The sequence below is a fragment of the Motacilla alba genome, chromosome 8 (assembly GCF_015832195.1).
Source record: "Motacilla alba alba isolate MOTALB_02 chromosome 8, Motacilla_alba_V1.0_pri, whole genome shotgun sequence".
Lineage (NCBI taxonomy): Eukaryota > Metazoa > Chordata > Aves > Passeriformes > Motacillidae > Motacilla > Motacilla alba.
In genome coordinates this window covers 18,973,017-19,000,092 of record NC_052023.1, presented here as the reverse complement: position 1 = coordinate 19,000,092, position 27,076 = coordinate 18,973,017, and the positions used below count along the sequence as shown (strand labels likewise).

The 27,076-nt window shown below is 39.3% G+C and overlaps 1 protein-coding gene across 2 annotated transcripts; it reads right to left on the bottom strand.

Moving 5' to 3' along the window:
• Nucleotides 1–4,622: 4,622 nt before the first annotated feature.
• SLC30A7 (solute carrier family 30 member 7) lies at nt 4,623–27,006 on the bottom strand. Of its 2 annotated transcripts, none has more exons than XM_038143709.1 (11): nt 26,871–27,006; nt 26,603–26,704; nt 23,021–23,134; nt 21,519–21,606; nt 19,742–19,868; nt 18,658–18,807; nt 17,063–17,113; nt 15,025–15,160; nt 7,203–7,293; nt 6,145–6,294; nt 4,623–5,357 (listed from the first exon to the last, which is right to left on the bottom strand). In XM_038143709.1, exons 1-11 carry the CDS (start codon nt 26,948–26,950, stop codon nt 5,310–5,312), a joined length of 1,137 nt encoding a protein of 378 aa, XP_037999637.1. In that variant the 5' UTR covers nt 26,951–27,006; the 3' UTR covers nt 4,623–5,309. The 2 variants fall into 2 exon arrangements, with proteins under 2 accessions (XP_037999637.1, XP_037999638.1); XM_038143710.1 differs by having other exon boundaries at nt 23,021–23,129; nt 26,871–26,944.
• Between the last annotated feature and the right edge of the window lie 70 nt (nt 27,007–27,076).

The following is a 27,076-nucleotide window of genomic DNA, read 5'->3' as shown; positions in this document are numbered from 1 at the left end:
CAATAGAAAACATTAGGTTCTTGTTAGGTCTGTGTCCATCTTTGCCTTGGGAGAGTAAATACAGGCAGGTGAGAATGTTCTAAACCAAAGAAAACCAAGAACTTTCCCTTTGGACAGCTGGTGAAAGAGGGGGAGAAGCTGCATAGAATTTCAGAGTTCAGAAGACTGCAACTTAAAATAGAACTGGATTTCTTTATACGTTAATGCTAGCACTTATGAAGGGCTAGACTCGATTGCAGCAACCACAATTAACCTCAAGCCAAGTCTCAGCAAACTGACTGCAAGAATTCTCTTTAAAATCAGCTTGTAGATGATGGTGGTTGCTATTTCAACTATTCTTCACAGTATGATGAAAACAAAGCAGACCTGTATGCATATTTTTTTTAAACTGAAAATTTATTGGAAAGAAATTTGATCCCATATCTTTTCAGCAATATAGGATATTTAACATTTTATATAGACTGTATTCAAGTAGAAAAGATTACATTAAAAATTTCTTAATATTGCACTTGGGACAAGCCGTGGCTAAGCTACTAACATTAGCATTCCAGAACAAAATCATATATAGTCTTCAGAATTTTAGTGAGCTGCCTTGTGTTACCTGCCAGATTTCTTCACAGGTACCTTGACACACTTTGCTATTGAACTGAAGCTCACTGCTAAGAGTAATTCCTGTAATTTAAAGGTAAAGGCAAGCAATATGCTGTATGCTACCAGGAATGATTTTGGCAATTGCTTCATTCACATTATTTCACACTTCAGCCAAGATACTGTAGTGATTCACTTAACTCTTGTACAAGATCCCAGCATACATGTGAGAGGCTCCAATGCACATGGGAAGTGAAATACCCAGCTCTTTTTACACATTATTTCAGCCAAATTACCACAGAGGCAGGAAGCTTTTGTGGCTCACTGAAACAGACAAGTAGGTTGAGCAGTATTTGCACACAGCAAGACTCGGTCTTCGCATGCCAGGCCCAGCATGGCTGGCATCGATTCACATTATAGCAGTGTCTGGCCAAGGAAGTGCCCACAGGGATGGGCATTGCAACAAAGCCTGAACGGGGGACAAATCCAAAAGGGAACCTCAGCAACCTGCAGATAAGGATTTTCACAGAAGTGTCAAGGAGGAATTAACTAATGAGTCAGTATTGAGGATCAATGAGATTATATAAAAAAAGAAATCCTGCTTAAAGGAATGGGATAATCAAGAATCATAGCAATCTAATGGCTGCTGGAGAAAACAGGACAGGGTTTAATTATTAACTAAAATTCTTGCTCTGAATTGGTATTTAAAGACTTTGTGTTATGAAGCAAGATAAGAGTTTGCATTTTATAAAAGCACACAACTGAAAATCTGCACTGTGAAAGAAAAACCATGGACTTTACAATTTGTTTGCACACTATGTGCAGAAAATGGAAAACTGCAGTTCAGCAGCAGATTCTCTCCTCTTGTATCTTGTTTACATTCCCAGAACAGATTCACTTAAAACAGTTAAAAAGAGAAACCATTAATTTTCCTTCACCTTTAAACCCAGCTTTACATCTTTAAAAAAAAGTAAATTAAGAATGTTAAATCACTAAGGTCCATTTTATTAGTAGTAGCAGCTTCAATTTTTGTGTAAAATAGTGTCAGCAGTTTTTCCTAATGATGCAACTGAACTTTTGCTTTAGTAGGCATTATTACATAAAAAGCAAAGTCATTTATTTACTTTCCATTCTAGCTTAGCAAATCACACAAGTAACTCAGCTGTCTGTAGGGGCCCTCCTGATGAAAGGAGCCAGTCTATCCAGAGCTGTATACTTACCAGATTAGCCTATAAAGGACCGGTCCTTACTGTGCATATTCATAAGAGGAGTTTTCTTCTGCTGTTACTTAGCACAAAAAACATTGAGGCATTTAAATACAGACACTCTGTAACATTTGTTTTATCTTCTTATTTTGCTGTAGGTCCGGTAAAAATCATGCAGTTTGCAGGCTTGGTCTTTGTCTTTGCAACAAGGGGGTTTTAAGTTACTGGTTTCAGTCACAGAAAAAAATAACTCACTAAGACAGTCCAGTAACCCCACAGTAAACATCAGCTACATGAAAACATGAGAAAACCACACTTTGAAAACTTGATTCAAAATTCAGAAGTGGATACCAGGAAGCTGAGTTTTAGCACATGATCTGCAGCCATTCATTCACACAAGTCTTTGTTTATATCCTGCCTTGCATCTCCAGTAAGTGTCAATAGCAAAGTGTTACATAAGCAGCCAGCGTTAAGTAATTAGCAAAACACAAGTAATGGTGCTTTGGCTCTCAGGGTAAGGAAAGCTTCGCTTTTGCTTTCACCTGCATGGTCTGTACTCTTCTAAAACCTGAGCAAGTATCCCCTTAGATGAAAAAAATATCAGGTGTCCCTTGTTTACTGGCATACTACATGTGACTGCAGTTACTGACTGAACACATCATACACTGTGTTTGTAGAATTTTGTGATGTTTATCCTTTTTCAGAAAGCCTAAAAAGGCTAAAGTCTGTTTTGAATCTGACTTCCCTACACTATCCCCAATTACATTTGACAAACAAATGATCTATTTCTTATTATAAATGTTTAAACATAACGAAGCGCTATCTTGCTTGGCTAGAAAACTCAGACTTGAAGACATGCTTCCAACAATCAGCTAAATCATAATAAACATGAACAATTACAAAAAGTTATTAAAATTGTTGTGTAATTGTAACAGGCTTATAGGCTTTTTCACTCCATTTCCCATATTAAAAATTTGGTAGATGTACATTTAAAAGAACACCATCACCACCATCAAACAAACAGCCACTCTGCCAGGTTCTCACTTGGAAACAAACAGCAGCAGTTGTCTTTTCATTAAGAAGCTAAAATAGTGGCCAAGCTCAGCAACTTGGGCAGCACTACAGCATTTCAACAAGTCCAGGAACAGTCAGTCCTGAAACATGCTGGTGTAAAGATGACTTAAACCAAAGCCTGCTCTTGGATCATGACACAATTGCAATGAACCTGTCTGGTGCTTGCCTTTAAAGTGTTATCAGTTGATCTTCTCCAGCCTCAAATAGCAGTAATAGTAACTCTTAAAAAATGAGGAAGTCCTGCTGGCAGCCAGCAAGCAGCAGTCTATATGCACCACACTACAAAACAGTACCTCCACCCTATAATCACAACCGGGTTTTCATCACCTTCTCTGTGAACCTACATGCACAGAGGATCTTAAACTGCAGCGCTTCAATCTGCTCAACAGATTCCTGCACCCCACCCTGTGCCGTGTAACTTCCATCTTCCAGTCAGGAACTCTGCGCCTGGCACTGCCAGGAGGGACAGGGAGAGAGCCTGACAGAGTGCCAGGCAGGAGGCCAGGAAAGAGATGTGGAACATGCAGCCTGCTGGGAGGGCACTCTGCACCTGCGACCCCAGGGAGAGCAAATGGGATTGGAAATGGCAATGGAAGGATCTGAGGACGGGAAGAGACAGCAAAGATTAAAACCAGTATTATGGGTGGCTTTGTACTGCCATTTCTTTACACCCTGATTCTAGTTCTAAGCACAAGAGTACACCCCCAAGATCTGGACAAAATCAACATTCATGTTTCAATATCTCAACTGGAAAATTGAGGAACCACCATCAAATTTGGCAAGTGTTGCATTTTCACATAAAAAGAAATCAGGCGTTATATAGGAACAACAAAATGAATGCAAGAAACTCTTCATATCGATGATGGATTCAACAGGATCAGTGGCAAACCATTTCTGCAAATCAATCTTCAGTAATTTCATAGTGCCTAGCACTTACTACACAGACATTGTAAGCTTCTCAGGGCCTTGATTTTAGTCATACCTCTGACAGGTACCAAAATAAACATAAAATCCATACCAATCAGTGGCAGCCATGATTTCTCAGAAAAATGCCTGCATTGCTTTTTACTTCACCATGTTCTGTTTGTAAAATGTCCTCTTAAAAAGTCTTCCATTACTAAGTGAACTATTACAGCACAGTGGAACTATCATCTGTAATACCACACATAGCAGATTGCTTTTGAAAGTGACACTCAGATATCTGAGTAAAATGATTACAAATGCTAGAAAATACATGACAGAAGAATGTTTCTGGAAAAAAAAAAAACAATCTAACAACCCTTACTGCACTGAGAATTTTCTCCCCTATGAAAACATACAAGGCTGCAGTAAAATAGTCAAAGATGAAAGATTTGTCAGCCTGGGAAATGCATAAGCTAAAACAGCATGAAAAGTGGTCCTTATTTCCATTTCGGGTATTACTGACAGAAACAACTAGTTTCAATATTTGGAAAGGCAAAATTTGAACTTGATGACTTTAATGAAAATTATAGCAACCTATTAAAATCAAGGAGACTTAACCTTTCACAATTTCAGGATTTAATTTTTTCCACCACATTAATTTGGAAAATAAAAAACTTCAAGCATTGCTTCCATCACCAGCATCTTCATTCAACTGCCCATTGTTTAAGTGACTGAACATGAGCAACATCATGCAATGTCTCATTACTCTCAACAGTATGAAGAGACTAAGAAATGGAGTTAAATCTAATAGTTGGACTAAAATAATTTTCACAAGACGTGCAACAAAATATCCAGCTTGTCTCAGAAGCATGTCTCTTGACAACAGCTTTGTCTTTTACATTTAGAATTTTTCTGTCTGGTAAGATGCAAATATACTGGAAGTCTAACAATCTACAGTTATGTAAGTACACAACCCCCCCGCATACATCACTAGTAAATAATCAGACTGCATACACGATTATTTGTAAAAGTAGTAAAACCCTTTGATGCTCCATATTAATGCTGGCAAATAGCTCTCCTGATATAAAAGGCACTTTGAAAACCCAATATGGTTTGGTTCATTAAGTTTGCAAAGTACAAACAATTGTACAAACATACAATTATATTGAAGCATGTCAGCCATTGTGACATTGTCTACAAAACAAGTTTCCAATTGCCGATAACACTGGTTTTATGGGAATGAGCAGTGGTTTCAGCAGCTTTACTGAAGACATGACAGGGTTTCCAGTACCACAACCTTATTAAGTAAAAAAACCCTCAAAAACTTACAAGTTTAGGGGCCCCAGAAAAAACAAGACCCAAAGTCCATAACATTCATTCAATATTTACTCCTTAGAAGTGAACTTCCTCCGTAGCCCAAGGGCAGAAATCTATTCAGTCAATTCCAGACGTGGTGGAGGCAGGCTCTGTCTCAAGAAGTGTTGCTACACCAGTACAGTACTGAAAACTTTGGTCCAACAGCACCATTCCAGAAACTGACTACATGGCTGCAACATCAATCTGTATGTAAAGCTGCCTTACTCCTGCCTGTGGAAAAGGGAAGGAGGGTTAAAAACACTGTAAAGCCAAAGCAGTTTCCTGTCCTGAACATCAGCCCACATCAGTAAGTGATCTAGCAAAAACCCTGAAGTTATTTTTCTGTAATTCATCTCCACATTTAGCACACTCAGAGAACACCAGATGAGTAAGGAGTTCTTCCCACAGTCAAGTGCACACACATAATGTATTAACATTAGCTTTGCTGCATTACCTCTTCTGATTCATCCTAAATAACTGCCACATGTGAAGCTGCACAAAAGCAATTCTTACTTTCTTTTGTGCCAGTTTAACTTCCTGAAAAGCAAGCTGCTTGAAGAACTGTCAGTTTAAAATGGAGCTAAGCACAAGAGCGTACTATGGGACTTGTTCAAACCAGTTCTACATATGAATCTATCCAGAAAGCCATCACATGTGCAAGCTGCCAACACAGAGAAAAGCCTGAATAGGTCCAGTCTGTGGTGAGAAACTCTATCCTAAGAGAAGCCTCATCTGTTTTCTTAGTTCCTTATAGGTCAATATAGATCAACTCCATCTGATACACCTGAGACAGTTACATCTGTTATTTCCATAAAGCGGCGTGAAAAACTAATGCAGAGAGGTACACTAATTCTATCTACACAACTGAGTATTTGGAAATTGTTCTATACAGCTGGAGCAGGGAGGCTTTTCAAAACAGGTATCAAACTCAGAAATATTTAACCTTTCTTGGTAAGAATTACAATGTCACATCAAGCAATTTGCACTTTGAGATGTGATTTCCACTGATAAGACATACCTGAGTAAAAATATTGTGAGTCTGGCTTAGAATCCACCTCCCATCAGCATCAGGAGCTACTAGTAACTTCAAAGTCCCTATGTAAACATCAGTACAGAGGGTCCAGAAATGTGGGTCATGTAAACTGTAGACTCCTTGCAACTGCTGCACCTAAAAATAGAGGCAAATTTTAGAAAGTGTATTTCAGAAAATATTTTTCTGACCTATGGTTTTTTACAGAAAGTATTATAAAAGCCAATGCATTCCTTTACTTCGAGTTCACTCGAAGTAAATTTTGTCATCTTTTACCAAAATTTTTTGTTACTATATCAGTTACTGTAAGGAAGATGAAAACATATGGATTTGTCCATGTCATGATTTTCTGTATGTGTTGTGATTTTGTACCCAGCTGCATTTAGAGGTGTTCATGAGAGAAAAGCCAGTTACTGGATTTTAGATGGCATCCAGTTAAAACTGCCCTTTTTGCACAAACTGCCATTTGTGAGGTTCTAACTTTAACAGAAATATATTCATATATCATTTACAATTTTGTGAGGGCTTAGATGTGTCCTGCCAATCCCTTTGTTTTTTCCTCTTTCCACTTTCAGCAAACCCTCCATGTGATGATTACAGCCTGTAACTCCCGAGGAAAGGCAGCATTCCTTCAAGTGCTTTGTATTAACTTTGCAAAGGCACTTCATGGCGTACTAATAGAGAAGTTAAGTAGGAGAACAGGTCAAATCAAGGTAATCTTTGAATTCTTATAAATACACTTCCTATGTTATATATAAGCACAAAGTACTTTGGGAGGAATAGCTTCAGGATCTATTTTTCTGAACTAACATAGGAAATTTTTAAAACACACACTGAGGTGAAGCTACATGTAATTTAGGACTCTGGGAAACCATTAATTAAACTAGTACCTCTATTTGTGTATTCTAGGGTACCTTTGACTGGCAAAACATCATAAAATCATTGCTTTTACTGGAAAAATATCATAAAACATCCTCATGCACACAGCTGAGGCTCAGTCAGTCAGCAGCTTGATCAGTCAGAGTAAAACCAGTGTAAGAGCTCACCCTCTGGTAGCACTGAGGCAGGGCATTTTCCAGGGAAGGAGGAGTTCGCTGCATCAAAATCCCAATGGACTCTTTTAAAAGTGGAACAATACTAGAAAGAAAAAAGGAATTTAGCTATTATTACATTTCAAAAAGTGCAAGGAGCAACCTAAGATTCCTTAATGCTGAGACATTTTTCTCTAGTTCTTCCATCAGAAGCTGAGGAAGTCGCCATGAAAACCCAGTACAGAAAATAAAAGGATTGACAAAATTGCTATGGTGTCCTATCAAAGGCAAGATTATTTCCCCCCCACGGTTTCCAGAGTCAACTGGTGGTCAGTCACAAAAGATTAATGGTTTAATCACGGGATTTGAGATGAAATCTCTTGGTGTCTTGGAAGTTATACAACAAAGCAGCTGTATAGCTCAAAACCAACTTCAATGGCAAATCATTCACAAGCAACCATAAAAACACTCAACTGAAATTGGGTTTGCTTTTGTGTTTGGTTTAAGGCATATTTTTCTTATGAACTAAGATAATAATGGGGTAATCATAAAACAAAATTAGTGTGGAACAGTCCAGCTACAACAGAGTTATTTTGTCAGAAACAGACAACTTGGCATATTCTTGAAGTGAACTAAGTGTAGGGTCTCATCCAAACTCAAGGGTTAAACATTTGGAAGCAATTAGAGGTTCCCTCCTGGCCAAATGGTCTTTAATCAGCAAACTAAGAAGACATTTAATACCCTTTTTTATTATTATTACTTTTTGTTTTTTAATAAAACCAGGAGAGCAGTAAGCCTATGCCCTGAAGCTACCACTAAGAGGTTATACTCTTACTAAGTATTCAGCCTGGTGCTTTTTTTTGTTTAGGAGTAGTGCATCATGTCTGGTTCAGTAGAGCATTCTAAAATTTTCAAGTGGATGACAAATATCGACAGCCCAACAGTAAAGCTTTAAGAGCAATTTAATTTCAAGAGCATCCAAGTCACCTAACATTCTAGGCTGAAAGGGATTATATATTGCAGAAACTGTAAGCTTCATTTCAGAGTTCAGCACTGGCATCACAGCTGCAGTACATGGAGTTATGGGATTAAAAGCACACCTGAAACATTTGTAAGAGATTAACTGGACCAGTTGTTAAAGGACACTGCAGAACCTTTGTTTAAAATCTCATGAAGTGATGTGGAATGCATGGCACAGACCAGCTGTGTATTTGCAGAAGTGAACAGATGAACTAATCATTTTTTTAAGTGGTTCCATTTGAACATGGGGCAGTGCTGGCTGATGGACTGCTCAGCTCACTCCCTGGCTAAACCTTGGCCAGGGTGGGAGGAAGCGAGAGGCTGTGTGTCTCTTGTCTAATGAACCCCTGCAAAAACACCACCCTAAAATTAAGTCCCCTTGCAGGCACAATGGTTGTTGCAGGCAAATTCACTGCCTGGTGCCCTCCAGCACATGGCCTCCCACGGTCACACTGCCACCAAGGCCTCGGTTCAGAAATAGGAAGAAGCAATTAGGGGCAAGCAGGAGTTGCCTAAACTAGACCGGTCACCAAGACAAACATTTAGCAATGCAATAACTGTCAATCTGTCTAAAGGAAGCTTAATTGGAGTGTCACATTCTACAGTGGATTACAGAAGTTTAGGGAAAAAGGGTTCTCTTATTAATGGACCCATCTCGCTAAATAATGTCCATGTCACAAGCATTACATCAAAGGGAGCTGGAGCTGCCAACACACTCCACTGATGAATTGATTTCAGTTTAACCCCCTATTTAAAATGCAGGTTTGTTTCTCAATAAAAACCTTGAAAGACCAATACACAAGTTCAGGATGCTAAGTGAATGCAAGTGAACACTATTCCATTGCCATAAATTTCACAAGGCCTGTCTAGCATATGCATCCAAAGGTTTCAAAAACCACACACATACAGGCTGAATATTTTTTCCCAGGGAAACAACTAAAGGAATAGAGAATGTAGTAGTCTACCTTTTAATTGAAACATACCACTAAGTGTGAGAATAGCCATGAAAGAAAGCTAACAAAAATGTCTAATTTGTACAACTTACTTATACTAATAAAACTACATTATCTGATGGAAGAGAAATTAATTGTAAAGTAGATTTGATGAGGCTATGAACAAGCACATCTTAAAAGTCCAAAGAATAGAGGTCAATCAGGATGTGGCTTGATCCTGTTGGTGAAAGCTGAAGCCTATCCTGGGTCTCACCTTCTTCCTGTACCTTAGAGCCAGTGTTCAGACACAAAGTTTATCTTTTGCAAAGCTGAAAAGCCAAAAGACAGCTGCAGTGATGTGACAGGCCCTCACAAATGCTGTTCCGAGCACAGGGGGCCATGGATGCCCCCTGCATCCAAAGGGATACTAGCTCATATGGTATCTTAATGTAAGCCCAACTAACACAACAAACAACAGAAAAGAGTTTTATGATGCCTGATTTCCATTGTTTCATGCATACCACTGAAATACAAAACCTTTCATTTAAAAACCAAAACTCCACAGAGTATGCTCTTTTCTCAAACATTAACTAAAACCAGTATTACTTAATCACTAGGAGGCCCTAGAAATATCAGCTCCACTTCATGTGACTGAAGAAAACATAAGGGAAGATGACAAAACCAAGCTGGCTGAAAATACAGTTAGAGATTTTGACCAAGCTTTCTCTTTTCTCTGGTTTAGTCATTAGTGAAAAAAAAACAAAAAACCAACGTGGCTGCCTTCACAGCAACTATTACACTGGTGCTTCCCCCCATGTTTGTTTTAATCTACAAGACTATTGAGGAAAACAAACAATGCTGAATTCTCACTGAGTGGAAAGCGTTCTCATGCATTAGCAGTCAGTAAGCTTTGCTATTAAAGCAGACACAATTCCACTGCTTTCTGATTACCAAGCCTTAAACGTAAAATATCACACTCTTTTCAAGACAATAAAATTTGAAAGAGGAACTCACCCACAGCAAGATTTTGAAAAAAAACATATCCTCTACAAAAGTCAGAAAAGCAAAGGCAGCTATTGTTACAGCACATGACATTTGCACATACACTGTTACACATATGAAAGGTGTTCAAATAAACCAAAATGAACGACTGACATGAATCTGATAAATACAGCCTGCCACTACTACACCTGGATTGATTAAAAATTAAGAGCGAAAGCATCAGACTCTTATTTAACCTGCATCACATTCAGGAAACACTCATGCCCATTCCAGTGCCATCCTGTTTATGCCACTGTTTCTGTAAGCAGCCAGCAAGACCCCAGCATTGCCATGACCTTGGGCTGCAAAGCTGAAAACAACTCCAGGTAAAGAACCCTTTAGACAGACACTGCACTCAGAGCACAACAGGAAATTCATTCAGTGCTCTCAGCACTACAGAAAATAGGGGATATTTTTGATAGGTTTTGTGGAAGGTAAACAAACATTGCTAAGGATCAAGACCAGCTAGGGTTCTTCAAATACCACAACTCAAAATCTACAGTCACTTTTCCAAATTCTGGGTTTTTTTCCCAGCCACCATCCATATCTGCAGTGTGAAGATTGTTGGCCTGTTTTAGGACTTTAATGATTTTCTTTTTTATCAGGCAATGGCAATTTTAACCAGACTGCAAGCTTTGCTCAAGACAAGGACCACAGGTTTAACATTTGCTTTACAGATTTTGAATTCTTTGTTCTCATAACAATGTAGTACCTTGATTCTCAAGCAAGGCTGGCAGGTACCGTTACCCTGTAAATAAAGGTAGTGCTTGACATTTAGCAATAATGGCTTAAAATAACACCAACAACAAACATACTAGTTTGGAGGAGTTTTGCTATAGAAAATGCCTTCTGAATCTTAAGGAATGCAGCACTTCATTTAAAAAAAGTAATTTTTTTAATACTGCTATGCCCCAAACATGAAAGGCCTCAAATGTTACAGGCACACCCTCCCTCAAAGCTCTTTCATATTATATCATGTTCAAGCAGCTCAAGGTTTTATGCAAAAAATTATGTAACCCATGGAAACAACTTCACTAAATGACTGAAGTAAATTGCCTCATTTCTTTGACCACTTAATATGCAGTCTGCATGCTCTGTGCAATCTAGTATCAGATTTAGTCTACTGTGCCTTTCTAGAAACATGTGGGTCTAATAGCGGCTTAGGACAAACTGGATTTATACCAGAGTTGTGGCTTTTGCGTGGCGACCAGTTTCACATAGCTGACTGAAATACTAAAATTGCTTCAACATTGCAGAATAAGGCTTAGAATACCAATGTTAAAAACTAAATGAGTATTTAAATATTAAAAGCAGTTCAGAGACTTGGGAAATTGTTTATTGATTCAAGGCACATATAATTATGCAGACAACACTCTGGAAAAAACTTGAACAGTGTCAGCCTAAATTACAATGAGATAGTCAAGCTTTTGTTAAAAAAAATTAAAATGCTGGTAAAACAGACTTGTCTATTTTAAGCATGTCCCATTTATGCTTTACTTGCATGAGATAGTGCAGAGTAATCGAAGAAAGAGTCACCAGATAGGAGTGGCTGCATCCAGGAAAATTCAGATCCCACACGGGATTTTCACTGTGCGGTCAGAATGTTCTGTGCTAACTCATGAGGAGTTAGGCAGAGAATGTCACCCCAGAGCACCCTTAGCAAAGGATCACAGGAGCAACAGAGCAACTGTGTCAGCAGCTGACAATTTGCACTAATTAGAGATGTTGTCTACAAGAAGGCTCAACCATTTGATTTAAAAGCACTGCCTGACTTCTCTGAAGAAGCACTGCTTAAGCCTTCTGCACGTGCACAAGGCAAAACAGGTTACCAAGTGGAGTCTGTACAGCTTTACACTACACCAGTGAGTTTTCTAGTCATCTTATGCAGGTATTTTTGTGATTTCTTTGGCAAGTGTGGTCATCATTTCTGAAACCTGAACAGAGAAAACCCACTAATAGCAGCAGGCAAGGCTCAAATAAACCAGAGAGAGCTGCCCGACACTGAAGCAAGCAAACACTCAATATAAAACCAATGAACAGCTATTTCACAAAGACACAAGCAATCCTGGATTAAGAGCAATGATTTTCCTCTGCATTCTCATGCAATAGCTTTGATATTCTACTGGTTCACCAGACATAGTTCCATAAAAGGCAGTAAGGATTTCTGTTCTCCTTTATTCCTTCTTTGTATACAAAAGTATCATAGAAAGAATACAGATTAAAAATGAAAATAAAATCCAGACAGAACCAAACTAAAACAAACTCAAAAAAACCCACAACAACAAAACACCCTAACAAAACAGAGAAACAAAAGTCCTGGATCTAACCTACTCCCTACTCAAGCCCTGCAGACTCTCTAAGTCAAACTCAGACCATTAAGCAATAACTGGAGGATACAGTTCCACTCAGGGCAAATTCCCTAAACACCATTAAAACTTTTGAATGACTTTTGAAAACTTTATCAGAATGGCAGTTGCATCTCTGGCTCAAAACGATGTTTCTTTTATTACAGCCACAAAGATCCTGATTACAGAACAGATCCTGATTTTTAAACACACATGAATGGGGTCTGCTTTTTGGGGCACACACATACTCTTACTCCACTTTACCTTACCAAAGCTGGTTTAACAGTAAAAGGAACACAAACAAAATCAAAAAGTACTCATTTGAAACAGAAGACAGTTATTTATTCTGAAACCAAATTTACCCCAAAAATTATTTATTAAGGTTTCAAATTGGCCCACAGAAATTGACAGCAACTCCTGTACTACAAATTGAACATCCCAGTCCTTCCCCCCTCAAAGTATCCCATGAGGAAATAGACAATTAAAAAACTCAAACAAACCCCAAAACCCAAATATCCCTCCCCCTGCACCCCAAACTAGACATAGCTCTTGCCATTACCAATTTAAAGTATTTTTGCAATGTTATTCCCCTCAAATTTTAAATTTCACAGAACTTCAGTAGTTTTTTTCCTCTGGGTTAGATTTAGGTGACTTTAAAAGATTAAGTACAAAACTATTATATATCCTAGCAAGCATCACCTGGGCTCCCATATTACTGTTACAGAGGACCACCTTATGGGAAAATCTGAAAACCCTTTTGCACTAGTTCTTAAGGACATTTCAAACACACCATAGTGAAGAATAAGGTAAAATTAACAGTGGTTTTATGTCCAGAACAGTCAATGAAGATTACTAAAATCAAACATCACAAAAAGGGACTCAAGTTCTCAACAGCCATCTGAAACTGCCAGTAATCTTATTTATGATCCTAAAGGGCATTTCAAGCAAAACTATCAATAGCTCAGTCTGTTGGACTGCTTAGAAAACAAATAAAATACCAACACAAAACCACCCAACTCTGCAATTAGTGTTTGCTCCACTGATGTGCCAGGATGTGTCAGATGGCAAGAAATGCAGGCTTGCTTCTATCAACTATGACGCAGCTGACTGCACTGATAGCAGAATTATTCTACTGATTTACAGCATTGTGGACCAACAAAATAATGTTACAGGCTGAAGTCTGGCCTAAGATCAAAAGATACATCAAACAGTGAACTTCTCCAGCATTTTCAGCATGGAACACAGGTCTCAAACATGGCTTTTATCTGTGCTAGAAAACCTATAAACAGCATTATTATGACAGCTCTATTATGGAATTCAGTGTAATTTCAACTGCTGTATGAGTGGGAGAAAAAACAGAAGTGTCATTCATATGGTATCTTCTGCTGTATACAAAGCTGGACCCGTAAAATACAAAGTATATGGAAACCTTTTACTCAGCTATTACCTCTACCTCAGCAATAGTTTCTTCCCCCTTGGAAACTTGCACATTTTCTTTCCCCTTTGAGATTTCAGTACTAGAAGTAGTTTGCCAATAATTTGTCATTTATGAAATTACAGAATGTTGAAGTCAAAATCTCTGAAGTTCAAACTGAAGTGGTGATTTAATAGTGATTTCTAGCACAAACATTTCTGTGGGCGTTGTGTCTGAAGCCTGCTGCCCTACTTTGACTAGCAGGGAGATTCACATCAATAATCCTGTGAATGCTGCCATGCACAAGCCATAAACATGCCATACATGGTATGAGCAGAAGTAGCTGCAGTTCATCAGATGACACTCACCACTGCTGAACAGACAAAGATGTTGAGTTATTAGGTTGTAACTGGAGTTGTGGCACACTGCCCTATGGCACCATTGAAACTGCTGCCAAAAAAGCCTCATAACATCACTCAATGAAATATTTGCTTGACCAGTCTAATCAAAACAGCTTCACAGTCACAGTGATCTTGGTAAGAAACAACTGTGAAATCCAGAAGTACATGAAGCATTTCCATCAGATCTTAAAAGGGGTAAAGATACCTCAGAGTGCAAATGCAAAGTAAAAGACAGTTCTCGTCAATATTAAGAAAACTAAAACCTAGCAGCCTTGATTTGTGAAGGACAAGGGCACATCCTGTGCCAGCAGTCTCAACTCTGCTGCCCTGAAACCATTCTGCTCCATTTACTGGAGTACATTGGTTTATATAAGCATGTACTAAATACAGAGATGAAGCTTTCTACAGTTTGAACCTGAAAGACATTTTTGTAGTATTATGCAAAGAAGGACAAAACACACAGATTTAAGAGTGAAAGTTGTAGCTGTAGAAAAAGGAAAAGAAAGATAGCTCATGTAAGAGCTCACCAGAATGTCTGTACAGAACAGAGGTAATACACACTCCTGGAAGAAAAGCAAATGTTGTAAGTCATTAGCATAACAAAACCCCCTTTCCTTCTGATCTGCAATTTTTGCTGTAAGTAGCATCAAAATCCTACCCAATACCAGTGATAGCAACACTTACCTTACACCTATAAGTAGTGCTATCAGCATTGAGCAAATAGGATCTGCTATCATTAGACCATAGTTCTGCATCAGTATAGCAGATATGATTACACCAATACTTCCCAGCGTGTCTGCTACAATGTGCAGAAATACACCTGTAAGAGATCAAGTGATACCATTACAACTTGCTATTCTTAAAGCTAATGGAGCATTTCAGAGATGTTTTACAAAAAGAAGTTTCAAGAGCTTAGATAATATGACCTATACTTTTTACATTTGTGGTCAGTTTTGGGTCAAACACACAAAGATTTTAATGTATTTGTAGAATATGGGCCATTTGAAGAATTTACATTCTGTTATGCACTTAGCAGTATTGGGCATTTCATAGCAAGGCTATTAACTTGAACAGTGATTAACAGCTGCAGCTAGACTTGCTTCATTCAATACTCACCCTCATTACAGTACAGAAACTCATATTCCCTGATGCCTACAGTAGTGAGGTCTGCATAAGATGGGCAGACTGTTAACAGAAACAGTTCTGCAAAGCTTTGACATGTGCTAATGTTTAACTGACAACACCTTCTAGAAGTTATTTGGCAAAGAAATCCAAGACAAATAGTTTTGAAAATTAAACAATACTGCAGATTTGAGAAGCCTTACTCTTATTCTGAAGAGTAACACTTCCTTCAAGTACAAAGAAACACATACTCTGCAGCTAGTCAATGTTTAGCCTTTGGAGCTCTCTGCTGGCAGTGACTGGAAGTCATTCACAAACAGCTTTTTGAATGCAATTCTCCAGACAGGTAATCCCCCCTCGTAAAAACAACACACCACTGTAAACCAGCTCTTTGGGGATTTCTCCAAGTGTGTATTTCTACTGGGTCTGGCTGGGACAGAGCTGGATTTCTCCACAGCAGCCTGCATCAGGGCCTTCTGTTTCTCATGACCCCACAGCAGGAAGGCTGGGGTGGGCAAGATGCTGGGAGGGCACACAGCCAGGCCAGCTGATCCAAATGGACCAGAGGGATTTTTCATACCATCCAACACCATGCTCCCCAATAACACTGGTGTTGTCTTTCTGCTGCTCAGACTTTCCTAGGCACTGATCTGCTGGTGGGATGTGATTGCTTGTGAGTGATTGTCTTGACAGTGACTGTCTTTACATCGCTTGGTGGGGTTTTTCCCTCAGTATTGAAAAATTAAAATAAAATTATGGTTTTTTTTAATATGCTTCAATTAAAATCAGTGTTTCACGAAAAGACTGACTTTGAAATATCTTCAACTGAAGTACTGAGTATACATATACATAATACAGTGTACTGTAAATTCTGGAAGAACTTGTACATGCTCCTTCTCAAGGACTACAAACAAACCAGAAGATCACCCAATAAGAGAAAACCCTGCATACATTTGGGTATGCCAAATAATTACTACCTCCTATATCTCATAATTGTCTCCCTTTAATATCTGAACATTAAATAAAAGCAAAATAAAACCAACAGTCAACCAAAGCTCAAAACCAACATCTAAATTATCCATAACTAATGCTCAGGAGATCAGGGACTCCAATATTATTTAAAGAAATTTAGGTGCATTACCATCTGCTCTAAACCAACTCTAAGAGCTTGATGAAATACAAGTTTTAAGCTCAGGTACTCCTAAACAATTATATTAATTTGTATTATATCAATCTGCATCCTCATGTTACAGAACATATACTGCAATTAGGCTCCTTAGGTTTCTGCTTTTAACCACTCTTTCCTAGTTTTTCACTGATTTTTTCTGCATCAATAACAAGGTGAATCCCAGCTTTTGGGATGTCTCTTCTGAACTGTTTTGACAGTGCATTACATTTAGACTTCTGTGAATGTCTCAACACCTAGTCACACACAGGATACAGCAGAGCTGTTCACAGGGGGAATGGAACTTCACTAAATAGCTCCTTTAAGAAAAACATGGCATTTATCCAGAGGAACTCTCTAAAACAGAGGTGTGACAGACCCAGGCAGACAAACTGTGATGAAACCAATAAATCATCATACTTGTTCTCATCGTACCTTGTAAAATCTGTTTGCTGGATCCAGCCATTACTTCAAGGGAATGGTCATCTGTGAAGGCAATTATTGACACATTAGCCTAGACAAAGGCTCTCTCTAGTGGCCCTTCTGTTACACTCTTCCTTTCAGAAATGTCTAGGACAGACAGGCTGCTCCCAATGACCAGCTTTTACTCAAGCTATTGTTTTTTAATGCAGCAATTAAGTCTTAACATGCATTTTTTAAAATACAACATCCCTTTACACAACAGATTTCTACATAGGTATATACGAAAATAAAATACCTACATTTGCTCTTAATTAAAACAAATGGAGAGGTAAGATCTTGCTAGCATATAGCAAAATAAGACCCCTCAAGAACACAAGCCATGACCAGAAGTGAGAAGAGTAGGTTCAAATAAATTTGCTAACCAGAAATACTTCACTTAAGCAAGCATTTACACCTAATGCCAAAAAAACAAGGATAAGACTTGGAGAAGGAACAAGTAAGTAAAAAATCTGCTCATCCAAGCAGATTAATGCCTCTGTAGCATTAATCTGAAAGATATTTTAAGAAAAAGTTGTTGAAGGATAATAAAAGGCTTCTAGTGAAGATATACAATATATTACACAACAGGTGATTTGAATGTCAAACTGCACAAGACAGATAGTTACATTCACTGGTCTGCAAGGGTGGGGGCCACGTGGAAGGCAAGGAAGAGGCAGAAGCAGGGAACTCCTGCTTTCCAACCAAATTCCAGGAGAACTACGGGGAAGACAAAAGCCAATTTTCTAAGAATAGCAAGGAAGGGACAAGTAAGTATTTTTATATTCTGTCACCTCCTGTCTGCCAGTTCCCACATTATTCCCTGCTCTGAATGTGCACATTTTGAGTCACGTCAGATCTAATTTTATTGCTTAGGCAGGAAGGACGGACAGCCCTGCATTACCACAAGGCTTTCATTTGCATTGTTTCAAATAGGTGCTGCCTACACAATCTCTTCTCCCATGGTGAAGGCTACTGACCATATTTAACATGAATGTCTCTTCTCAGCTTGTTTGCCGTCATAGAAAAGATTTCAGCACAGCTAACATAACAAGTGTCTTTTCCACAACCATCTTAAAACAGATTACAACTACACAAAATGGGAAAGTCTTCTTTGAGATCACAAACCAATTAACAAACCGTAAGCTCACTGGTTCATTTTTTCTAATACCTTGTGCTGTAAAATTATACAAATAGAGAACAGTAGCAAAACAATTCAACTTTGTCAATTGATTTTAAGGAAAAAACTGAAATGGCACTTGGAAACTAATTTCACTCTATTGCAATAGCATACAGCTGTTTCATCTTTTGCCAACACACAACATTACAGCACACATTCAAAAGCCAGAGGTAAAGCAAAATCTTTAAAAACTAACATTGAAATTACTGCAAGTGAAACACAAAATGAGTCACAAAACATGATGGTGGCAGAGCATACTAGACATTTAATGAAGCTACTTCCATGTATGATCACAACTAGCTGAAAACATGCTCTTTTTATTTTTCAGTAAGTTATCAATTGCAGATTTCTATTGAATCAGGATGATCTATGATATCTACTCAGTACTTACCATGACAATAATCCTGACCATGAGAGTGTCCATGGCCATGACCATGAGTGTGTCCATGGGAATGTTTATGTTCATGGCTGTGTCCATGATCTCTGTGACTGTGCCCATGGCTGAGACCACCGTTAAACAGAGAATGGCTGTGCTCATGCCCTATGAACAAATATCACCATCAGAGTGAATTTGTGAATACATAAATGATGAGTAAAAGTACTCATATTTGTTTCTCAGCTACTCAAAACCTATTCATCTTTTAGGTCATCTTAAGGTATGGCTTTAAATAAGAAACTTAACACAGGGTGTTTGTCATCTACAGCTCTGCTGTGCAGACATATTATATATATATAGATACATAAAATATACCAGGTTTGAGAAGTCAAGTGCTTTTATACATCCCTACTTCTGAGATTTGCTGCGCTAGACTTCTAGTACAATTTGAAAAATGTACCCTTCATTAGATATAAGCACTTTAAAAACAGTTGTTCTAAGAAAGCAGAAATTGATTGTCATTTGCAGATTAAAAATTCAAGCTTAGATTGCTGCTTAAAGACCAAAGACTATGTTCTCCCACCAGTCTATGTAAGTTTATGAGGCCCACAGGCTTCACAGAAAAAAACCCAGAGTGTTTACCATATGTATTTACGCAAATAAATTCTGCATTTCAATTCAAAAGGCACTAAGTTGAGAAACATCTGAAGCAGAATCATCTCATGCTTAAAATTTGGTTCAAATACTGTTTCTAAATTTTTTAGCCAGAAACTTGCTTAAGCCCAGCTTAAATTTGTCCAAAAAGATGGTCTGCAAATCTCTTTCAATAAGGTTGCAGGAGAGTGCAAGAACTCCAGAAAGCAGTTTCTGGACTCCTAGGTGTTCCACTTAATGGGTATTAACATGGGAAGTACAACAGTGGCATGCCAAGGCTGGTAATAAAAGACCAAAGTCAACACAGCAATAGGTCACCTACACATTCGGCTAGGATTGCCATTAACAAGACATCAAATGTAATACTGGGGTTCTCACTGGGGCATAACAAGGTCCTGGAACACAGGCTGCCAAGAAAGGAAACAGTACTGAAGTTACATCCTACCAGAGCTGTGGGAATGCCCATGACCTCCGTGCTGAAAAACAAATATTCCTATCAGATTTACAATGAATCCTAGTATAGAAACAGGAAGAAGTCTCTCATGATGCACATCAGGAGGCTCAAGGGCTCTCTAAAAAAAAAAAAAAAGGAAACAAACCAAAAAGCAAATGTAGAGTTTTACAATCCCTTTACATTATTAAAAGGCACCACAAAACTACTTAGATACAGGAGCATTCTCAGACATAACTAAAAAATATTTTCAGGACTTCCAGTTTTTGGGATGATACACAGACCAACTCTCAGTGTCTGAAAATAAAGTTCTATTATTAAAGCTGTGAAAGTACAGTAGAATATTCTGAGAGTCTAGCTCAGTTTTATCATAAGATTTGGTTATGCTGTGGGATGTGTCTCAACACCATCTGAAAACATTCCGGTTTGTTGCAGCATGTAGATTGCTTCAGTCACCTATAAGACTTCTAAGAGTCTAGAATGCCATTTCTTCCTTTCTCCTTAGAGAGGTGAGGCAATGAGGGGAATGAAATGAAGACTCAGAACAAATTATGATATTTTTTAGAAATTCTCAAATCTAATAGATTTTTTTCAATTCTTTTTCACCCTCCTTCCTCTGGAATTTCTTTCTCAGTGAGACATTATAGACCTAATGCAATTTGCATCTGAAGCTAAGTGTTGATGAGTGTAAATTACTACTGACAGAGGAGAAAAACATTCACCATCTCTCCACAGGGACGAAAGGTACAGGCAGTAAACAGCAAGACAATAAAACACTTAGCACAGTAAAATTTTAAAGTAACTGAGAGAGTTACCATCACAAGCAAAGAGAATAGTTAGCATGGCAGCTCAGATAAGCAGGAAGAGGATGATGTTTCAGTATTACCCTTGACCCTGCCACAGTTTTTAATTTTTCTAGTAAGTTTTGCTCCTGTTTCTAGATTTGAAGTTTTCCCAGGCTTTTCGGGAATTTCAGCCCAGTTTTAACTGGTTTTGAAGTTTTTACTGGTTTTGAAGTATTTACAAGCCTATCAATGTAGAAAAAACTCTTCCCAATTCTCTGTTAATAAAAGAAAAATTCAAGAGACTTACTCTGAACTAGAAGTCTAAACAAATTTATAGTGTATTTCCCATTAAAAAGTAGAAACATGAATTCAAGCTGATTAGAAATAGTTATCAGTTTTACTCTTAATCCTTGATGTTGCCCTTAATATCTAAATTTCAATCTTGAAATTATTACCTGACCCACCATGTAAAAAAGAATGCAGGAAAAGAGCCCTTGCAAATGTTTAAGCTATTCCTACTTGCCATTTATATCAGACTTCAAGATTTGGAGAACAGTGTTATTTCTTTAACAAGCTGGTCCAACTTCTCAACTTACTTATGACTAACTTCTCTCCTCTGAATGACTAGTTTGGGCCTTTCTTTCTTGGCCTCATTTTTTCTTTAACAATGAGAAGTGAAGATCTTTCTAAGACATCCTTAACTGGCTGAAAAAAAAGGACAGGCTCCATCTCACAGAATCTTTACACATAAACAAAATACACTATTTAAGAAGCTAGCACAGATAAACTGAAAAAGCTGGGTTTCTCTGCCATTAAACAGCAATTTCAGATGGCCCTATTCTCTGTTCAAATCAGATTTCTAATCAATTATGAACATAATTTAAATTTTCAATTCATTAATTTCAATAATTTATTCCTACTAAAATCAGAAATATTTATCCATATTAATTATAGAATGTAATAGTGTAATTGATTTCATACCATACCTCAACACCTTCAGAAAAAATGAAGAACGCTGTAAAGATGAGGAATAAGCCATTTACAAACCCAGCAAGTACTTCCGCTCGAACATAACTGCAAGAAACACAAAAAAGTAATAAACTTTCATTTAAATGCTGAAAATTAGAACTTAAAGAGATTGGAGTGCAATCTTCTAGTTCTCAAACTGTTATATTACACAACTTTGCTACATGGAAGATGGCATATAAAATACAGATTAGTATATAAAACTGACCATGTCGTACTTTGACAGAAACTGCCTGATCCAGATCACCCATTCTCTGATCTAGATGAAAGAAATCTTTCAGTATGTCAAAATCTTTCCATTTGAGATTATGTCTACTAAAAGTTTTGGTATAAAAATAATTTAGAAGCTACAAATTAAGATAAGCACATGAAAGCTAATCAAAGTTTTCTGGTGTTTTGTTCAATATCAAACAGACATGTATTAATTTGCTTCCCCTCCAGAAGGTGGATTTTCAGTAAAAGTTTAAAGTAGAAATAAATTATTTCAAACATCACATTTTGACAATAACAAACTGCCAGGTTAGAATAATAAGTAATTTCAATGTAGCAAATACCAGACTTAAATAAAGTGTGGCTGTTCGCTGATAAAGGGAACACCAGCTGTTTAAATGCTCAGCAGTAATTAATACAGAACGTGCTTTCACTGCAAATAGTTCATGGTACAATTCTCTCTAAATTGATTTCTATGCACACTGGAGCTTCCACCTAAATTAACCTGTGCTTTAAGTTTCAAACTATATGATTCACACTTAAGCAAGGCAGCTGAAGCTAAATGCTGACAGACCATTAATGCTATGGGGAATGCCCATGTTACAAGCCATTTGCTATTAATCAGTATTACCAATCAATAATATGGTACCACCAGTATTGTTTTATAGGGCACAGCTGCCAAGTGCCTGCCAAACACCAGCTGCAGCAGATAAATCCACCAAGGGCAGTACGGGATGACACACCTCAGCCTTGAGGATCTGAGTTAATGGCAGTCACAGCTCCTGAAACCTGCTGCTTGCAAGAGTCATAGCTTATAATCTCCAATGCAGCATCACTGAGACTTGGATCCTTTCAGTTGTAACTTTCTCTTCCAACGGAGGAGCGGGACACCCGCAGTCTGGCAATCCCTGTAACGCTCCTCACTGCGTTGAGGACAAACCCAGGATGTGGCTGCTTGTTCTTTACTGTTGTCATTAATACACAGCAATGCAGGGCAACTTTCTGCTCTCTAACTTGTTTCCACTAGTATGATCAGAGAGATCCTGGAAGTCATAAACCTTCTCCCCAAAAGCAATGCCTTCATATTTTTATTATTCCTATTAACTTAGATGTTAACATAGCTCACCTTAAAAAACACCTCACTTTCAACGTAGTTTTTCCATGCTCAGCAAAAATCTTTTGTTTGTAAGTGAAAAATAACTGCCTAAGCACTTACTACAATACATTAAAGTAACAGTCTGAAGTTTCTTACCCATATGAGAAAGCATCGTTTGACCTCCATTTTGAAATAACTGAAGCTGCTAATCCAGCCAATAGAGCAGTACAGTCAAAAAACATATGAAAAGAATCTGATATCAGACCTAAACTGAAAGAGAAGAGGAGAAAAGGGTTATGTTTCATATGCTACATGTTGACTATGCAAAAAACCCCACAGACATTAATCTTTCACACTCTAGCAGAACACACCACTGCTTTCTAAGCTTCAGGCATGGTTTTGCTAGCACAGAGGAGAAATCCACGCTTCATCACCAACAAAAATATGATGCCAAAACTGTATTGTTTTTTGGTTTCAATGCACACAGTTCCCTGCAGACTCACAGAACCTGTTCATGAGTAATTTGATAAACTTTGGCAGTGCTTGTGTGTGGTGTTAACCCCAGTTTACCTACAGCCTACAAACTGATAAAAGTTCTACTAACTGGCTAACTCATGAACTAATTTAAGTTGCTTTGAACCTCTTAGCATGCTGGTTCACTTTAACTGTTTTTCTCAATCAAGATTGACAAACAGTTGTGCTTTGGTCTTTGAAATAAGCCATTTAAGATGTAGTCTCTCACCCTCTGATTCCTTCAGCCTCTAGATCTGAGAGGTATCTCCTAGTCAGTGCCTTGCCACTGCTAAGGCAAAGATTTAAAGATGAATTATGTTGATGAGAGATGTGGCTGTTCTGAACAAACTTTAAAACAAGAACCATAGGCTGGATGCCTATGAAGCAGCAAAAGAGAATTAGCCATTGAATTCTTGAAGGGTTTTGGTGGAGTCTTCCTCCTCCCCAAAATCAGGCAATATCTTTATGGAAACAGCTCGTTTTAGGTTTGGTTCTGAGCAGTTAGGAAGATCCAGTGAGGAAAAAACCCACCAGAAAGTACATCAAATATTCAGGTAGAAGGTAATTAGTGACAGTAGCCCTAAGTTGTACTGATTGTGAAATGGAAGGCATAAGCATTGATAAGCAGAGAGCGACTGCTTTTTGAGGTGACTGGGTTTTGGTGGTTTTGTTTCTTTTTTTTTTTTTTTTTAATAGAACCTTCTGGGAAAGAGAATTGTTAGAGTAGCAGTCCTTATACAAAATCCCATACAAGTCCTAGAACCAGAAATAATGCAGCAAGTTACCATGGCACTGTGCTCACACCTGCAAATCTCACAAGGCAAGACTTACCTTAAGTGCAACACCAATAAAGCTGTGCTGCTTTCAAGACCTAAGCTAACAATTCCAGGTGCCAGAGGCACGTGGATTTATCAGCAGGGGTCAGCAGACTGCACTTGCAATGCAATTCACCTCCCAGCATAACCACGCTGATAGGTATGATAGGTACAGCTACAAGTCATTGAGCTGCACAAATGGCAGGAAGCCTGGTAAGAGACCAATCTCATTTCATCTGAGACTTTTTCAAAGTGACCTGTAAAGTAACAAGACCTTAGAAAAAATGGGTGCAAAGTGATTGCTAAAGTGATCAAACGATTCAGCCAATGACTACCAATACAGTGAACCACCAGCAACACGGGATACATGCAAGAACTCCTGTAGAACCAAACACACCATCCAGGACATAAACTAGTAGAAACCCTATACTCAAACACACTGTGTCTAAATAAAGACACTTCCACAGCTGATTTAGTTTAACATCAAATTAAACAAATGTGCACATGTAGCAAATTTCAACCTTAAACAAGCAAACAAGCTCTCAGCCAGCAAACTCGTGACCAGTGACAGAGCTCCAGGAAACGGCATGAAGCTGAGTCGGGGAGGCTTAGATTAGACATTAGGAAAAGGTGCTTCACCCAGACGGTGGCTGAGCACTGGAACAGGCTCCCCAGGGAAGCAGTCACATCACCAAGCCTGACAGAGTTCAAGAAGCATTTGGACAACACTCAGTTTTCTGAGTTCAGAAAACAATCTACTTGGCAAAAAGAAGCTCAGGAGAATTTCTCATGCGAGGAGCAATGGAACTGTGTCTTCAAAATGACAAAATGATTCTCCCTATAGGGTTCCTTGTGTGCTTGTTACGTGTTCGCTCTTCCAAGGCACGACCTGTCTGCTTTGACTGAAGACATTCCTCATCATATTCTCTGCTAACCCTCTCCACTAAAGAAGTGCTTGCTAAGACCCCGTTTTCCTCCAGGCCAAAATCTAGACTAAGACATACCCAAAACTAGTAACTTGAAATACAAACAAAAGGTACAATTAATAGCTTGCAGTAAATCCTAATTCTTAACCTCAAGAATGAACAAAAATAAGTGTCTTCTGAATTCCAATATGCCATATTCTTCAGTGACAAAGTTCTGTGAGTGTCATTAAAGTTTCTCAGTTTAGTTATCTCATATACAGGACTTTTTAAGGTCACACTACCAAAAAAAATTGTTATGTTTAAAAGACAGACATCAGAACAAAGTCACATGAACACAAAGCTCTTTATAGCAGAACAGCTAAGAAAAATATTTACATCTGCTGAGTTATTAGGAAAAAAAAATCCATACCAAATAGACAGACTACGCATTCAATAACCCTCAAACAACTGCAAAGTGAATCAACATCAAAGCCAAAACCAAATACATTGAAAATGGTCTGGGTGCTGCCAAGATAGTCTGTGTCCATGACAGCACTGCATGCTCTCTGGTGCCACAGTAGCAATTACTGTAATCAAAGTTAAGGATTTTATAGTGTCATTTGAGAGATTCAAAATAACATTGCAAATATCAGGATGCAACCATTTCCAAATCCACACCACTGCATTCACTCAGGACTTTTAAGAGTTCCAGTAATTTATGTTCATATTATAGCTTTTGGTAAGGAGGACACTGCTGGACTTAAATGACATTTCCACACCAGTCACCTCTGAAGTGAACTATTAACAGAGACTGAAATATCATCATAAAACAACTACTCTATTGCCAGTGAAGCATGACAGTAATACTAGCACCATTGCCTGTTCTCTACCTTTATACTGTACACCAGTTCTGAAGTTATTCTGCATTTCTTATATTTTGCTACAGATTTTTCAGTAGCAGTTTAGTCAAGTCTCTTCCATTTTTTTCCACTCCTGTGAATTTTTGCACTGAGTAAAGTAACACTCAGCTATATAAGGATGTGTCAAATCCTATTTCTCCCTCGAGACAAGGATGTTTGAGGCAGCGATGTCCAGGTACCAACCTACGGATGAAGCCACACTCCCCAAGAGAGGACCTCTGTGGCAAGCAGCAGCTACAGCCCCCGAGTCCCGTAAATCGGGCTAAGGCCAAGCTTCCTCCTCAGCAAAGCACCGAGCATAACAGCAACTCCAAACAGCATTCCCCCGCAACGCGCCGAGTCGCGCCCCCGCCGCGTCGCCGGGACCCGGCAGAGGGGACGGCGGCGCCGGTCGCTGCCCACGAGAGCGGTCCCGGTCGGAGGAAGCTCTCCAGCGGCCCCCAAGGCTCTGCCGAGCGGCCCCTCCGGACGGCGGGCCAGGAGGCCCGGCCCCGCCGAGAGGAGACGTGGCACTGGCCGGGCGGGACGCGCCGCTTCCTGCGCGCTGCAGCCGCGCTCGCCCCGCCGCGCCCCCGCCCCGGTTACCTGTTACTCCAGATGCCGTAGAGCAGCTCCACGAAAGCGAAGGAGAGGTTGAGACAGAGGAAGGAGAAGAGGTTGCGGGAAGTCTTGTCCGCCAGGATAGACCTGCGCACGGAGCACACCGCGGGTCACCGGCCGCCGTACAGCGCCAGGAGGCCGGACCCGCCCGCCGGGCGGCCCGGGCGCCTCGGCACCGGCCAGCAGAGCTCCTTCACGGGGGCTCGGCCGCGGCGCCGGCAGCGCCCGGCCTGGCCGGCCCTGAGCCACTCACCTGAACCAGCCCGACACCTTCCTGAGCAGGTTAAGCCTGGGCGGCTTGTACTCATCGTCTTTGATGGAGAGGGGCAGCATCTTTCCGGCGGCGGGGCCGCGGCGCGCCGGGCCGGCAGGACGGGCGGGCGGGGCGGGAGCGCTGCCCGGCCGGCCCACACGCCGCTTCCGGCCGCCACCGCGCCTGCGCCGCCGGGCACCGGGGCT